This window comes from Chenopodium quinoa, unplaced genomic scaffold (genome assembly GCF_001683475.1).
Source record: "Chenopodium quinoa cultivar QQ74 unplaced genomic scaffold, ASM168347v1, whole genome shotgun sequence".
In the NCBI taxonomy this organism is placed as follows: domain Eukaryota; kingdom Viridiplantae; phylum Streptophyta; class Magnoliopsida; order Caryophyllales; family Amaranthaceae; genus Chenopodium; species Chenopodium quinoa.
In genome coordinates, this window is record NW_018743555.1 from 2,615,738 (window position 1) to 2,633,644 (window position 17,907).

The 17,907-nt window shown below is 36.2% G+C and overlaps 1 protein-coding gene and 1 long non-coding RNA gene across 2 annotated transcripts; both read left to right on the forward strand.

Annotated features, from left to right (window-relative positions):
• Positions 1 to 1,707: 1,707 nt before the first annotated feature.
• LOC110740263 lies at positions 1,708 to 2,757 on the forward strand. Its single transcript, XR_002515001.1, has 2 exons — positions 1,708 to 2,184; positions 2,565 to 2,757. It is a non-coding gene; the product is annotated as an uncharacterized LOC110740263 (long non-coding RNA).
• A 7,007-nt stretch (positions 2,758 to 9,764) lies between these two features.
• Positions 9,765 to 11,657, forward strand: LOC110681621. The gene has a single exon (XM_021857774.1). The coding sequence runs from the start codon at positions 9,765 to 9,767 to the stop codon at positions 11,655 to 11,657; it is 1,893 nt and encodes a 630-aa protein (XP_021713466.1).
• The last annotated feature ends 6,250 nt before the right edge of the window (positions 11,658 to 17,907 follow it).

Consider the following 17,907-nt stretch of genomic DNA (forward strand, 5'->3'; position numbering starts at 1 on the left):
GGGGTGGTGGTGATAATGTGCCAGGAAGAAAAGGCCGAAGGAGTTTACTTTTCCGAAAACTCAGTACAAACCACCTGATGTTCTTACATCCGAAATCCATAAATTATGTTCCTTCAAGAATGATTATTATCTTCCCTAAAGCTCGTGGAAATTGAAAGTTTGATCTTTTAAACATATGTCTAAATTAAACTAGTGCAAGGTTCAGCCAGTTTTTCAACTACACCCAAGCCAACATTTGTGTTGCAATTGAGTGAGAATTTCACTCTATTTTTCAGCCAGTTTTTCAACTGCACCCAAGCCAACATTTGTGTTGCAATTGAGTGAGAATTTCACTCTATTTTTCAGCCAGTTTTTCAACTGCACCTAAGCCAACATTTGTGTTGCAATTGAGTGGGAATTTCACTCTATTATTCAGCTAGTTTTTCAACTGCACCCAAGCCGACACTTGTGTTGCAATTGAGTGAGAATTTCACTTAATTTTTCAGCCAGTTTTTTAACTACACCAAAGCCAATGTTTAAATGAAAATTAGTTGGTATTTTCCTTCCTTTTTCAGAATCATACATCAAAGTTTCGTGTCTTTTCTCAAACATTGATTATCGTTTTATTTAAACTCAATCAATGTGGGGCAATCTGTAGGCACTAAATTTTGATCCTACTTTTGTAATTGTCACTATTAATTATCTTTTATTATTATGTTATCGTTTTTTGCAAATAATCATTATTATTATTTTGCTAAATATTTTTATAAACTTAATGACGAAGAAAACGAGTAATATTAATGATTTTTATTTATAATTTCCAAAATACATGTTACAATTTGTACTTCTAAACTACTAAATTACAAAATCTTGAAGTACAGCTAACACTACATGTATTTTTACCCTGCACCACCGAAGTAATTTTCGGGCTTTACTTGAAGATTAACAAGTAAATTAATACAGCCATTAGGAGGACCACTAGCCCCACAATGTACATGAAGTACGCTCTTATCATCTTCATGTCTTTTGCAAAGGTGAAGACAGGCTGATGTTCCTGGTTTTCTTGAAACATGTTTTTTTAGTTTTTTCGGGTAAGGAGGAAGATGGAAGAAGATAAGAATTAAGTGGTGAGTGGAGATTTTTGATAAGGGTAATTTCTTTTTATAGTAAAAAGTAGGTATTTTAGACCGTATTTCTATACGTATATGTATAATAATCGTATAGTATAAAGTATAATATTTTTTGTCTGGCTAGGGGAGTATGTCATTTTCTCTATAAACAGGCATTATTTATTCCTTTAGAGTATAGTAATTATATTAGTATGTTCACTTAGATTGTTAGAGTATTTTATATTATTTTATTTTATCTAGTGCATTTTGCAATTTGTGCAATACCCTATTATATGACCAGTTTACCTATAAAGTCCACAACTCTAAAGACTCATGCCCAACCAATATAGGGAAGTGACAAACATTCCCACACCTAAATGAGTACTACATGTTGTAGTGCTAAAGGAACCTCCTTTTATATATACTTGTTAAAATGTCATTGTCATTTTATTCCACAGTTAATACTTGTTCCGATAAATACAAGTTCGGACCAAACCCGTTGATATTTAAAGAGGGGAATACGTATGGATAAAAATGTATTTTTTTTATCAAGAATGTGTGATTGTTTTGTATAATTATTATGTTGAATAATAGGTGAATAGTGTAGGGCTGGCAAAAGCTGACCCGACCCGACAACCCGACCCGAACCCAACCCGAAATAAATGGGTTTTGAAAGAGATTTTCAACCCGTTTATGTAATTGGGTCAACCCGAACCCGACCTGAAGTTAAATGGGTCGGGTACAGGTTGGAAATCCCAACCCGAAACCAGCCCGCCTAAACCCATTTAATTAATTGGGTTGGTTTCAGGTCGGGTCAACCCGAACCTAACCCACCTAAACCTGTTAACCAGCCCTAATTTTAGTTATTTACACCCTAACTTTTTAATATGGGCTAAGCCCAAATATCTAACCACAAAAATGAAAAACCCTAAGCTTTTTTCTTTATTCACGCCGCTTCCCCAATTCCCCTCTTTCACTCATTCTCTCTCCTCTCTCTCTCTCTCTCTTTCATCTTTCTTCTCTCTTGTTTTCATATTTTTTTTCCATGAAAATTGTTTATTAAAGCTTGTGAATCTTCATCTCAACATTGTCAAAGGTAATTTGCTTGCTAATTAATTCTCTTTACTTAAATGTTCTGTTTTTTATGCATTTTAGTTCTTCAATTTCATCTCAACATTAGTTTGTTTTTATGTGTTTACTTGTTTGCGATTTAATTTCTTCGATTAACTTTTTTAGTCTGATTTAAGCTCGTTTGTTATGAGTGTGTTTTGTGCAAGCGGTTTTTTTCACCATCTGATTATGAGTGAGATTACTTGTTTTTACAACTGTTTTTTATGAGTTTATGAGTGAGATTAAGTGATTTTGTTTGATCTTTTCATCTGATTATATGATGCTAAGTCTGCATTTGGCATTTAGTATTTTGATAAAGTTAGCCTAATTATTTATCTAATTAACTAATTTATTCTTAATTAACAGATGGTTGATACTTGATTGTCCTCTTCCTCCATAACCCGTTGAACTTGCTGATTATGAAGAATCAGATGATGAAGTTACTAATTGGCAAATATTGAATTTTTGTTATATGTATTTTAGAACTCTTGGAACTTTTTAGTGTTGTATAATTGTACTATAAACTATGCAGCAAGTGGCTTTGAATTTGCATTTTACATTTTTTATGTTGTTCAATATTTCAGGTTAATTTTTTAAAAAGAATTATATTTTTATTTTTAAAAATTACAAGATTAGTTAAAAAGATTGTAGGTTAAAAAAAATAACAAGGTTAATCAATTTTTTTTTTAAAAATAAAAAAACAGGTTAAGACGGGTCGGGTTCAGGTCAACCCGCTTAAAATCAGGTCGGGTTCAGGTTGGGGGGTCCTGACCTGTTTATGTAAACAGGTCGACCTGAACCCGACCCGACCCGACCTGTTTACCAGCCCTAGAATAGTGTTGGCAGGGTGAGTATCCGGCGTTAAACTAGGATCCGTTTTCTCATTTCGATGAAGTATCAATATTGTAGCAGCATGGCTAAGGGTCCCATGGAGTATTATGATGAAAGAAAGCCATTTTTTTCTGCGTAAATCATGTCTAAGAATGTGGATACTGACTTTCTTTTGTAATTTGTTGTTTTCTTCTTGTTTTACTTTTTTTTTCTTATTTACTTTGTATAACTTGTTTATTTCAGTCTAATTTTTGTATCCTTTCGTCAATTTTGATGAACAATTGTCAATAGTGAAATAACGTTACCTTTTTTTTTATCCCCCCACGGTTAATATTGGATCCAATAGATATCAATTCAGATCAATGATCATATATCGATAGGAAGCGTGTATGTGGACAGGAGTAAAACAGGCTGATAATGGATGAATCAACGGTAGAACTTTATGCTTGTAGCAATTAGATAGGATACATATGCCTGAATCTACAGTGGTACTTTAAGCTTCTAGAAATTAGTTAGGATATGAATGCATGAATCCATAATGGTAATGCGACTGAGTAGCAGTTAGTTATGAGCTCATCATGATGATGAAGCCCTTTTCTCTTCGTTTCTTTAGTTTGCTTTGATCCAATTTTTGTATCTCTTGTCATCGTCAATTGTGAAATAATGCGACTATGATAAATATAAATTTGTGTTTTAGTAGATTAAGGAAAGATAAGAGTTCACCTTTTTTTTAAGGGTAATTCGGTTAAGGGAATATATTTTACTCTTGACTACCTTAAATTTATGTCGTATGAATTAATATTGTATGATTTTATATGGTGTATTTTCACTTTGACCACGTCAATTTTATGACTTTATATGATTTACTTTATTTTATACTTTTAGTAAGGGTCATTGTTTGTAATGCTCGTATGTATACGATTTTGTCATATGATTAGATGTTCCTGGGTAAATTTATATGTACTATCTAATAAGGGCAGGGGTTATTCTTCTTTTTCAATTTTTTATAAACTCTGAAATATTTTGTCCAACCCTATTAGTATGGTAACCTGATGTCTTTGTGTAACTTTCAGAGCTGATGTTTATTTTATAAGTGTTGTTTTAGTACCTTGGTGAGTATAATACTCACTAAATAAATTTAGGCGCTCTGTTATCGTATACCATGTGAGTATTATTTTGAGTTGTGACATGACTTGGTCATATATTTTCTTTTTTGTAATACCATGGCATTTTAGAACCATTTTATTATATGAATATTAGAGTTGATTTTATTACGGTTTTCTTTATTTTATCAGTTTAAGTGTTGTAAAACAGATTAAGTAGTTTGTTACATATAAAACGAAAGAATTTAATATCAAGATTCTCATTATTACTAAAATCTTGATATTTACCAAAATAATCCTTGAATTTTAATTTATTTACTTTTCTATTTACAAATTAACCCCTTTATTTTCCTATAAATACCCCCTAATTTTCAAGTTAAAAACACACCAAAATTTCCTACAATTTCTCTCTCTAAAAATTTCTCCTCTAATCTTTACTTAGTTAAATCTCTCTAATTTAGCTTTATTTTTTAAGTTATTAGCTTATTAAAAGCATCTTATAATTAAGTTAATATTGTTATTTTTATTTAAGTATTGTTATCATCTTTAATTCCTATAAAAACACAAAAGTATTTCAAGTTCAAGCATTATTTTTCTTTATTATCCTTGTTAAAAAAAATTAGTTTAATTGCTTAAGTATTCCTAGTCTATAAGTAAAACCAAAAAAAAAAAAAAGGTTTGTTTCTCAAGATTTAGCTTTATTTTTCAAGTTTATTTTCTCTAACCAAAAAAAGTTCTTTAGCTTTATTTTTTGCATTAATTTCCTTTAATATCTCAAAACTCCAAAAAAAAAAATTCACTTAGTCTCTTTTATTGCACTTTAATTAAGGAGTGATCATATTTTCATCCTTGATAAGTAAGAAGGGTTATCAAAAAAATTGCTACATCTAGCTCAAAATATTATCTTTGTTCCTTTCTTAATTTACTTAATTATTATTATTATGCTAACTAATGTGTTTGTTTTCATGTGATGTTACCAATAGGGGTAATGACGATATTAGGTGCTAAATTAGCCCTAAATCTTTCATTACTCCACATTAGAAAGCCAAGCCTATTGGTGAGGTGATAGGTTACAAAGAGAGGGGTTAATTGCATTTTACATTGCATCTCTTTTTAATGCATTTTAAAAATGAAAGGTTAATACATTCATATGACTGCCTAATGTATATTTTAAAGACTGATTTATTTCTTAAAGTGAGCTTAAAGGCCTAAGGAATCAAGAGTTTAAGCAAAGGTTGTTCAAGAGTAAAGAATTACTTACCACAACCTAAAGATGGCCCGTGAAACAACCCTTACAACCAGAATCAGTTTCATTTATTTAGCTCAAGTGATAGAACTTTTCAAGAGCTTTCCAACAATATCTCAATAAGTTTTTCGATTTTTCTATGACTTTTAATGATTTTTTAGGTTAAGCTATCAAAGAGATGAAATATGCACGTCTTTCTCTTAATTGCTTTTTAAAATTGTATTAATTTATTTTTAAGGAACTATTGGTGGTATGAAACCTATATTACACTATATATACTTCTTAACTTATGGAGTTTTAATTAAAATGTCTTTAATCTTATTTTTAAAATGCTTTAGAAATAAGAGTTTTAACAAGCTTTAATTCTAAGTATTATTTGAATAAACTTTAATCTTATTTTAAAGAAGACTTCAGAAATAAGAGCCTTTAATTCTAAATGTCGTTGTTTTAAAAAATCTTCAATCTTATTACATGATGTCTTAAGGACTTTAATTTTATTTCAAGATGACTTCAGAAATAAAACTTTTAACAAACATTGTTTTCTTTTATAATTTTGTGAACCTTTTTATTTCAAACCCTTTTGTGATGCAAGAATGAACCATAACTTTGCTTGTTTATTTCTAATAATTAATGATAGTTAATATAAGGTTATGGCCTCATTTCCAAACATGAGGTTAAGATTAATTATTTAGTTGTATAAGGTTGTAACAATTGTTCATCTCCATAAAAATAAGCTTATATCCCATTATAATTGCCCGATGGATTAATTGACAATCGAATATAGTTAATTGTTCCCTTTTATTTGGAAGGAAGGCCTTGACAGGTGTCGTATTTTATTTGGCCAATTCCATTAAGCCTAAACACATAACCCTTATAACCTTACAAAAATTACCTTTGAGTGAATTTGAAACCCAAAGTGAGATTATATAGTGAACCCTTATTGTTTCACTCCCAAAAATACCTTGATCCACTAAAAGTCGTCAATTGGGACGCATTTGTCAAATTGTCTTATTCAAAAGACATTTTTGGTGATCACTAATCGGGGTGATTTTCCTCAACCAAGGTGGTTCATTTTACTTTTATGAGTGAATCCGTCAAGATCACTAAAATCCCACTTACAAAAAATGATATTTATGTCAACAACCCAAATTAAAAACCCAATGGAATTGGTAATTTAAAACATGGCATCTGTCCAAACTATGAAGATTTTGATCTGTGAGTGAATCCAAAATCTCACTATGATTGGTACGTAGTGCAACTTTGGTGCTCAAACCTACCTTATATTTTTTTTTATGTGGTTTACATGTCTTAAAACTTGGTTTTTAACAACGCAATAGTAAGAGCTCGTTCCTTAGAACGGAAGGAAAGACGAGTTACAGACGTTCGATTCTCTTAACCTAAACCCCGAACCCTGTGCCTTATTTCTATTATGGAGTTAGTAGTTGATTTTTTTTTATACTTAAATTGACTGTTTTAAAATCCGACCTTATTCGGATAAAAATAAGGTGGCGACTCTAAGTTTTTTTTTTAATTATAAGTCTTATCAGACACTTAAGTGGAACCTTTTATAGACTAATATTTGTCAACTAAAAACCAGGTACCACATGGTCCACCTTAGAACACCCCCCAAAATCATCGTGAGAGCTGGTTTCAAGGTGGTAAGGTTATTTTCGAGGTGGTTGGAGGATATTCCGAGTTGGTCAAGGTAGATTAGTGCTTCGGGATGATGGTTTTTAGGATTAGAGGTATTGGTTTTGGGGTACGGTTAAAAGGTGGTTTAGTTGTGGTGGAGACGATTTCAAGCAAGTCGTGTTAGTTTTGGGAATGAAAGCGGCGGTTTTGGGAGTGTGTAGAGGTCGATCAATGGTGAAAATTCGATATAGGTAGTATTACAACATTTTACCTTTTCTTAGGTAGTTTTTTTTTTTATAACATTTTACCTTAATTAGGTAGTTTATTACAATTTTTTTTATTAGATAGTTTCTCACAAAATATCAATTTTATTAGGTAGTTTTTGACAAAAAAAACCCTAAAATTAAGGTTACTATTTTAAAGATTTGGGTCTCTATGTTCATTATACAATTGCGTACATATGGGCCTCATGTCCACAATAATATTAGTGTCAACCAGGTCCACACAAGTTTTTTCCTATATGAAAGAGGTGAGATATTTTGTTTTTTAACATAAATTTTGAACTACATTTTTAGTTTGTTTTTCCTTTTTTGTAAACTGGTTGGGTACGCAAGCAGATTCCTCCAGTGGATAATATAGACAATTAAATTTAGAGTTATATATACAATAACTAATAAGTTTTAATTTATAGCTATATTATAGGATAAATATACACTTAGTAAGACTTGCTGCTAATCGCATCAATATTGTTAAGGGTAAAAATACCCTAGACGTATAGACCAATCAGGTCGTAACACGTGTCACCCTAGGAGGGGCCCAAAATGGGCCAACCAGGATAAGACACGTGGCATAGCAATAGCGGCACTCATGGGCTCAATTCTCGAGACACGGACAACACAATTACCTAGGTTAAATGACCTAAGGAAGAGCTCTAACTCCCATGCCCTATAAATACGGACATTTATTACCTTTGGAGACAACTTTTACAACAACAATTATTGCATCAATCATTCAATACTATTCTCTTACAACAAAAAAATCACCTGATCTCGAGATCCGAGAAGATCTACTTCACTTTCTGTATTTTACTCAACTTCAAGATTTACTAACTTGATCATCATCGGAGGCAAAACCCCAAAACACCAGAGCTTCCATTTGTTGCAGGTATAAGCACCAGTAGAACTAGTCTTGGAGTTGTAACTCTTCCGCAGGACACATCAAGAAACCCCAAAACAAATACTATCACCAAATTTTTAAAAGGATCGGAATAAAAACATTTCAAATTTCATAATAATATAACTATAAACACCTAAAATTGTCTTCGACTGAAACCCAATAATAAGTAAAACCTTTCATCGCCATTTGGTTCGTGTAAAGTATTGAAAGAAAGGAACACTTGATTCGTGCTTAGAAACTCATGTCATTTATATTTTTATTTCATTTCATAAGCCATTCTAGCTATTTCAATAGCCCAAACACTTTTAGAAATGGTAACAAGGTTTCTCATAAGTTAGCACAACTTAACAAGACCTTTGTGTGGCTGCTTATGTGGATCGACGAGTCCCTAACGAAGCTATGAGTTTTGTAATGGTGACATTTTGCTATTGAATGATGAATAAGTTTCTTATGATTTCCCGTAAAAAAAGTAAAACTATTTAAAAAAATTTAATAATTAAGTACTTTTAAATTCTCAAAATATATTTTTATTAGTTTATAAAATACTGAAAAAATGCAGTAATAGTGTAATTGTGACTAAGAAGTTGAGTCAATGATTGACAGAGTTTGTAGAGTTTTTTGATGGGTTTCGACCCCTTATAATGGAGAAATGAGAAGGGGTGTATAAAATTTAAGGGGTTATAGAACTTAGGTCATGCATCCGGAGCACAATTCGTGCGTTAGATACGCAGTATTGTTGGGCCCGTATTATCACACGACCCATTGCATTTAGGGCATCAATCCAAGACCAATAAATCAGCAAGAATATGCAAAACGGCTTGATTGAAGTAAACAAGGAAAACAGCATCATACATATCAATTAAGGAGATACTTGCCAAAGATACACCTACAGAACAAGGAAGAAGATAAATCAAGAAGATCTTCCCCATTTCAAATATATTCTGAAGATATTTGTAAACCCTAGAGATCCCTAGGTATAAATAAGCATAATTAGACATTTTTAGCATTCATGTACACACGCATACACCTAAATATAATAAAATTACTCTACTTTGTCTACGGAACTGTGTCTCTACTGAACAAGGAGGCCTGTCTCTACTCAGTATTGTATCTCTAAACTCATCTTCTTTATATAATCGAATATTTACTGCCTACTTATTGATTACTTGTTGATTCATTATCGTTCTTAGTTATTTTATATGCTATTGGTAGAATGATTGTTATTACCCCTCAAACCTAGCAAATTCTTAAACGTCCTTATTAAGATTTGCCCCTAAACAATTTGGCGCCCACCGTGGGGCTGATAATCAATTAACCTACCAATCCGCTAAAAACCAAGACAAACACCATGACTGGACACCAAGTACCCTTTACCATAGCTGAAATCAATGAGGGAATGAATGCATTCCGTCAAACCTTAGACCAGCAAAAAAGCCAGATTGAAACACTGTTGGCCCAAAAGATTCAAACCGAAGCCAAACTCACCAGTCTCACCAAACAAAATGAAGCCCTCCGTAGCCAAATACAACAGTTGCTTCTAAAACCGTTAACACCAGAAAGAACACCGAAAGTATAGCCATGCAGCTTGATATGTCAGGAACTTTTCACACCCCTAACGGGGAAAAAGGATCTAACACTAGGGAAACAGCCTTGGATCTAGACTCTTTGGATGCAGGAACTCACAGGAAGAGCAGCCAGGAAGGACCCGAGGAAGGAAAGATAGAGAAGGTGGTCAAAGAGTACCTCAAAGCAATTGAGGCCAAGATCGCCAAGATTCCTGGAATGCCAAAGCCCATGGAGGAAGAGGCGCCAGATGGCTATATAGAGTCTCCTTTCTCAGAAGAGATCCCCATGGTAGAGGTGCCAAAGAGGTTCAACACACCCAAAATGGCTATGTACGACGGAACAACAGACCCAGATGAGCACGTGTCCCTCTACAAGCAGAAGATGATGACAAGCTCAATCCCTAGAGACATCAGAGAGGCTATCATGTGCAAAGGCTTTGGAGCCACATTATCAGGTCCAGCTCTAACTTGGTTCATTAATTTAGATAATGGGACAATCCGATCTTTTGCAGGAATGGTAAACCTATTCAAGATCCAGTTCGCCAGCAGCAGGAAAATAGAGAAGCAGTCTTCAGATCTATACCGTGTTGTGCAGAGACACGGTGAATCCTTGAGGGATTACCTCAACAGGTTCAACAAGGAAAAGATTGGGATACACAAGTGTGACGCTCCCACAACAATTGAAGCATTCAGAAGAGGGTTGCTAGACCATAGTGAGCTCTACAAGGAGTTGACCAAGTATCCCTGTACAACCTTTGAAGATGTGCAAGCTAAGGCTATGGCTCAAGTCAGATTTGAGGAAGACGCGTATGCAAGAAAGACTCCAGAGCTCGGAAAGGATGAAGACCGTCAACCAAGAAGGAGCAACAATTTTCCTAGAAGAGATCATCGATTCAAGTCGTATCAGCGTTCACGCTTCGATGAGGGATCAGTCAATGTTGTCGAAGAAGAATTTTCTGACTGGAGGGAGGATCCTGAACTTCCACCTAAGCTACATGAGTACTGCTTCAATGTTAATCCTACAGGAGTAATAACGACCCTGAATAAGATGGGAGATACTGTGCAATGGCCCAGAAGGAGTGATAGGCCTGGAGAAAAGAAAGATCCCTCCAGATGGTGTGATTTCCATTCAGATATCGGTCACACTACTGATGAATGTGTCGCGCTCAGAAAGGAAGTCGCACACTTGCTGAAGAAAAGCTACCTCAAAGAGCTCCAGTCAAATAGATCTAAAGCCTCGGGGAAGGAGAGAGATTCTAAGCAAGGAGGTCCTCCTCCTCCGCCTCCAATTGTCAAAACCATCTGCTTCATATCAGGAGGGTCAAAAGTATGCGGTTTAGCATATTCAGCAGCAAAGCGACATGCAAAGGAAAGTAACAAGGATCAACCAGACAAGAGGGAGAAATCCAAGATAGACATCCCCATCATGTTTGAAGAGAGCGATGCAGTAGAAGGCCATCATGACGGTCTGGTGATTTCACTCCCAGTGGGAAACTGCATGATCAAACGAATCCTAGTTGACAATGGAAGCTCTGCAAATATCATCATGCTCGACACCCTGAAACATATGAACATAGATGAGAAGAACATCGTCAACAAGTCAACAATGTTAGTGGGATTCAGTGGGGAAACCAAAAAGACAAGTGGAGAGATTACATTGGTAACATACGCGAAAGGGATCAACCTACAGGTCAAGTTCCTAGTGATTGATACTCTGTCTTCGTACAATATGATTTTAGGCAGACCTTGGATACATGAGATGAAAGCCATCCCTTCTACGTACCATCAAGTCATTAAGTTCCCTACTAGGTGGGGTATTCAAGAAATCAGAGGAGATCCTAGGGAAGCTAAAGAGTGTTACAAGATAGCATTGAAAGCAACGTCTGCAGAAAAGAGTTCAGCATAGCAATCAGAGGGTCAGCTGGGCCAAGAAAATTTGAGCATATCAGAAGAACAAGAAGCTACAAAAGTCCAGTTGAACCCCAAACATCCAGATAAAAAAGTCAGAATAGGATCGGAGTTGAAGGCAGAACTCAGACAACAAGTTTACAACTTTCTAGACGAAGAGAAAGACGTATTCGCTTGGACCCATGAAGACATGAAAGGCATCTCTCCAGACGTAATTACTCACAAGTTGAACGTGGACCCAATGCATACACCAGTAAAACAGAAGAGAAGGAAATTTGCGCCAAAAAGGAACAAGATTATCAACGAGGAAATTCAAAACCTACTGAAGACTGGGAAGATCAGAGAGGTAAAGTACCCATAATGGCTCGCCAATGTAGTAGTAGTCAGGAAGAAGAACGGAAAATGGCGAATCTGCATAGACTTTACAGACATCAACAAGGCGTGCCCAAAAGATCCGTTCCCTTTACCTCATATTGATGCCATGGTAGACGCCACAGCAGGGCACGAGCTGCTATCCTTCATGGACGCTTACAGTGGTTACAACCAGATCCTCATGCACAAGGACGACCAGGAGAAAACCGCTTTCATTACCAGTCAAGGAATATACTGCTATAAGGTAATGCCTTTTGGATTGAAAAATGCAGGAGCAACATACCAGAGGTTGGTGAACAAGATGTTTGAAGAGCAGATTGGGAACACAATGGAAGTCTACATTGATGACATGGTAGTTAAGTCCAAAAAGGCAGAAGATCACGTCAAAGACCTGAGAGAAGCATTTTCCATCTTAAAGTAGTACGGCATGAAGTTAAACCCTACAAAATGCACATTTGGAGTACAGTCAGGAAGGTTCATAGGATACATGGTCACACAAAGAGGAATAGAAGCCAGCCCAGACCAAGTCAAAGCCATCCTAGACCTAGAGCGACCAAAATCCAAGAAGGATGTACAAAGCTTAACAGGGAAAATTGCAGCATTGAACAGGTTCATCTCAAAATCTTCAGACAAGAATAGAGCCTTTTACGAAATACTGAAGAAGAATAAGGAATTCAAGTGGGAACAAGAGCACGACGAAGCATTCCAGAAGCTGTAAGAATATTTAGCCAACCCATTGATTCTCTCCAAACCCAAAGAAGGGGAGCCGCTTCAGTTGTACCTCGCAGTGTCTGAAGGGACAGTCAGCGCAGTTCTCACAAGAGAGGAAAACAAAGAATAGTTCCCAATCTACTACGTAAGCGAAACCCTACTCAGTGCAGAAACGAGGTACGCATCATTAGAGAAAATCATTTTGGCCTTATACATTGCTTCAGTAAAGCTAGCACCCAACTGGGAAGGACCCTACGAGATCACTAAGGTAGTAGGTAATGGAGCTTACAAACTCAGAAATGCAGAAGGAAAAGAAGTACAGCGAAGCTTGAATGCAACACACTTAAAGCTATATCATTTTTGAAGAAGCGAAGGTGTGTAGTTATCATTTCAATTTTCCTTTTTTACCAAAAAAAAAAGAAGAAAAACACAAAAATCTCTAACAGCCAAAATCAGCACGAAAGGTACTCCTCTTTACTCACACTTTGTCAATTCAATTTATGATCATTACGAGTACTGACTTTGGCATCGGAGGGCCGTTGGGGAAACCCACGGCCACCCCTCACCTTATTCTGTTTTGCAAGGAACATTACCTACACTACTAGGCAAAAGCACAACAGACCATCACAGAGCAAAGGTTAACCATCCCTACAAGGAACAAACCAACTATCCTCGCAGAGCAAGCAAACACATGTAAGCAACACTACATTCATATTACAACTGTAATACAACTGTAATACAACTGCAATACGACTGCAACACGATTATAAGACAGCAATGATACAATAAGAAACATAAATACAGATCAACTAGCAAAAAGGAGACAGAAATACTTAGTTGCAGAGAAACAAAACAAACAAATTATCCAGCTACAGAAATGTAGCACAAAGACAAAACAAATTATCCAACTGCACTAAGGTAGTAAAAACAAACATCCTTCAAATCTAACAAATTTTTAAAGGTGACACAGCACCATTGAAACTAATTCTCATCCATGTTGTCAGAAGGGACCACTTCCTCAGCAACAGGCTTCGTACTTTCTGGGACATCCCTAACATCGGTGTTGTGAGGAGAATTCACTTCCTCATCAGCATAGCTCAGCAACAATGTGCCAGGAGCAGCAGTCCCTGCAGCAAATGCAACCTCAAAAGCAGCCTTGTCAGCCTCATAATCCCAGGCCTCATGTTTTCCTTGCTGAAATTCCTCCATCATTTCAAGACGAGCTTTCCCAAAGTAATACGCTGCAGCATCAACAGCCTCGTTCCCAGCCTCCTCCAAGGTCCTCTTCAGCCCATCACGTTCAGCAATGCAGTCCCTGTGCCTAGCACGTTCAGCCTTCAAAGCCTCAGTAGCAGCCTTGTACTTATCAGAAAGAGCATCACGCTCCTTCTTCATAGCCTCATACGCTCGAGTAAACTCAGACACTTTGCCCAGTACGCCCAAGCAAGACTGCAGGCTCTGCAGAACACGGAATCAAGTAAGGAATGCGCAATCCGGTTTTAACCATGTTTATTAAATTTCTATTTTTTTTTTAGTATACCATACCTGGAAAGACTGCACAGCAGCCTCTTGAGAAAGATCAGCAAAGGTCTGCGAAGATTGGCGATCCTTGAAGGACGGAAACAGTAAGGTGTCCACATGCGGAGCCAAGGAATCAAAAGAGAAATCAGCAGCATCAACAGCAATAGGCACCCCCAGCTTCCTCTTAAGGCCAGTACGAGGTGGAGGCGGAAGAGCACCGCTCTTTGTAGCCACCGTATTAAGAGGAACAACCTCAGTAGTTGGAGGATAAGAGCGATGTTTACGGCGGCCCAGAAGGGAAGATGAGCTAAGAAGGTCATGAGACCTTAGTGACCTCGAAGTATCTACAAGGAACATGGCAGAATTCAAAAGGGAATGTAACAGGGAACACAACAAACATACTCAACAAAATACATAACCACCTCAGAAAGGACAAACAAATTAAAAGCTAAATAAATCTTTAACAAAGGCAAAACAAATTTGCAACAGGACACATCCACAGGGAACAACACAACAAAAACCACAAACAGAAAAGGAAAAAAGAAGAACATACCTTGAGACATAGTTGGGGCAACTTTCTGCTCAGAATTAGAATCGTCCAAAGACCTGATCTGGATAACCGCCTCTGATTGCGTCAACTTGATGAAAGATCTCTCGTCCACACTTAATTCGTACAACTTGTCTACCAGGGACGGAGATTGAGAACGCTGCTTCAATTTACTCACTGCAACCATCAAGCAAATAAGCCCAAATCAACAAAGAAGGAGAGCAGAACATAGAAGAATAAGAAAACAAAATACCTTCAGCCTTAACAGTGTCAATAAAAAAATCACAATCATCACCCAACGAGTCAATCCTCACAAAGAAGAACTTGTGATACCACTTCTTATCAAACGCCTTCTCCAAGTCAGTCACCGAAGGACCAACACCATCCTTCAAACGAAGACCAACCCGACCCTTACCACTGGTCCTAATAGTGTAAGGATAACACAAGTCCCTTACATCAAGCTCTATACCCAATTTTGCACTTAGCAAATCCAAAATTCGCAAAACCCTCCAAGTTTGGGGCAATAACTGACAAGGTGAAACCCTAACCCTAGATAGAAATTGACGAACAAGAGAAGAAAAAGGGAAAGTATGCCCAATTACAAAGGGATACTCGAAGAAACACACCCAACCAGGGGCAGTCCAATCAGCCCTCTCCCTAGAAGATGGGATTTTCACCACAACCCCATCAGGGAATCGCGCAATAGCAGCGATGTTCTGAACTTCCTCTTTCGTGATGGTAGAAGGATAGACATCCTTAGCAGGGAAGACGTTCTACGCCACCAAGTTAGGCTTTTTCACACCCTCATCCACCCCAGAAAACACCACTTTCACATGACCACCCATCGCAAAACAAAAAGAAAAACAACGAAGTAAAGAAACAGAGGAAACAGAGAAAGGAGAGAAAATACCTGGTGAAAACCGAAATTGGGGCAAAGCAATGAAGTGATTAGACAAGAGCCTGCACACCCAATAAATACCAAAAAAGAAATAAACCGCCATGAACGGTTATCGAGGAAGTTGCCTTAAAACCGCCATCACGTTTCCTATTTTGTTAACCGTTGAAGTAATTTCTGAAAAATTCAAAATCCTCCCAACGGATTTTTAAGTAATTTTCACTTCCAAATACTTGAAAATAAAAATTAGGGGCAATTGTTGGGCCCGTATTATCACACGACCCATTGCATTTAGGGCATCAATCCAAGACCAATAAATCAGCAAGAATATGCAAAACGGCTTGATTGAAGTAAACAAGGAAAACAGCATCATACATATCAATCAAGGAGATACTTGCCAAAGATACACCTACAGAACAAGGAAGAAGATAAATCAAGAAGATCTTCCCCATTTCAAATATATTCTGAAGATATTTGTAAACCCTAGAGATCCCTAGGTATAAATAAGCATAATTAGACATTTTTAGCATTCATTTACACATGCATACACCTAAATATAATAAAATTACTCTACTTTTGTCTACGGAACTGTGTCTCTACTGAACAAGGAGGCTTGTCTCTACTCAGTATTGTATCTCTAAACTCATCTTCTTTATATAATCGAATATTTACTGCCTACTTATTGATTACTTGTTGATTCATTATCGTTCTTAGTTATTTTATATGCTATTGGTAGAATGATTGTTATTACCCCTCAAACCTAGCAAATTCTTAAATGTCCTTATTGAGATTTGCCTAAACAAATAGTGTAATTGTGACTAAGAAGTTGAGTCAATGATTGACAGAGTTTGTAGAGTTTTTTGATGGGTTTCGACCCCTTATAATGGAGAAATGAGAAGGGGGTGTATAAAATTTAAGGGGTTATAGAACTTAGGTCATGCATCCGGAGCACAAATCGTGCGTTAGATACGCAGTATGTGCATTTGGCACATATATGTAGCTTGTAACTTTACTTTGCATAATCCCAAGTGATTAGTGGTTCGGGAGGTTCAAAAGAGACAAAAGGTTGATGAAGATATTTTTGGATTAGGCCTGGCCTTGAAGATTGTTAGAAAGGTAGGAGAAGTTTGTGGTTGACTTTAAGGGTTTCTGGGTAAAACTTCGGCTTTAGGCTTCTGTTTAGAGCTTTAAAGAGGTTTTTTGGGTTTTCTGGGGCTAAGCAAAATGTTTTAGGGTAAAAAACATGTGATGAACCTAGCAACATCGTTTTTACTTTGAGAATTAACCTGATTGTGCATAGCGTTGTTTCGTTATCGGATGCTAAATGGGAAATACTTTTTTGTGCCTACAATTGAAGGCCGAACATAGCTGATTGACTTGAAAGATCTATTTGCAATCCTAAGAAAGGATGAAATTGAATTAATTGAATAAAATATAATTGAAGATAAAATGGAAATATTTTAAGGATACGATAATGCAGTAGATAGTGCGAATAGGTAAGATCCTAACACTAAGGATCACGATTATACATATGATTAATGCCATATAAATATAGAGGAGCTGGACAACATAGAATTAGTAAGGAGTAACTAAAGGGGAGATCTTAACATTTCAAATAAGGTAAAGTTATTATGAGTCAAGATACTACTCGTTTGAACTCGCATAATTAAGACTTTACTGGAATAAATGATAACTTGTTATTTTGTATGATTTTAAAGTGATTTTGAGCCTTAGAATTGTGGGAAATCAATGCTTAGTTCACTAATTACTCTATTTTTATGCATTTTTTGTGTATCATATGCTTCACGGGTTTGCTAGTGTTTTGGTGCATATTTAGGTATAAATATGGCACTTTGAAGCTTTTGGACAAAGAAGAAAAGAAGTTGGAGACAAGAAGAGGAAATAAGGGAGCTATGGAAGAATGAAAGAAGCAAGAAAAAGTGTACAAGAGTGAAATAAGAGCATTTGGAAGGGTTTTGGAAGGATTTTTTCACTAAGGTCAACTTCAAATGACTATAACTTTTTTTCTACTCAAGTTTTTGAAGTGATTCAAATTGGAGATTAAAGTTCATCTCAAGAGCTATCCAACGACTGCTTACATGCCTTATTCCAATGAGTAATGAAGAAGTTATGACCTTCCGAAATAAAGCTGTTTCGCCAGAAAAAGCTGCACGTCCGTGCCAATTGATGCACGTCCGTGCC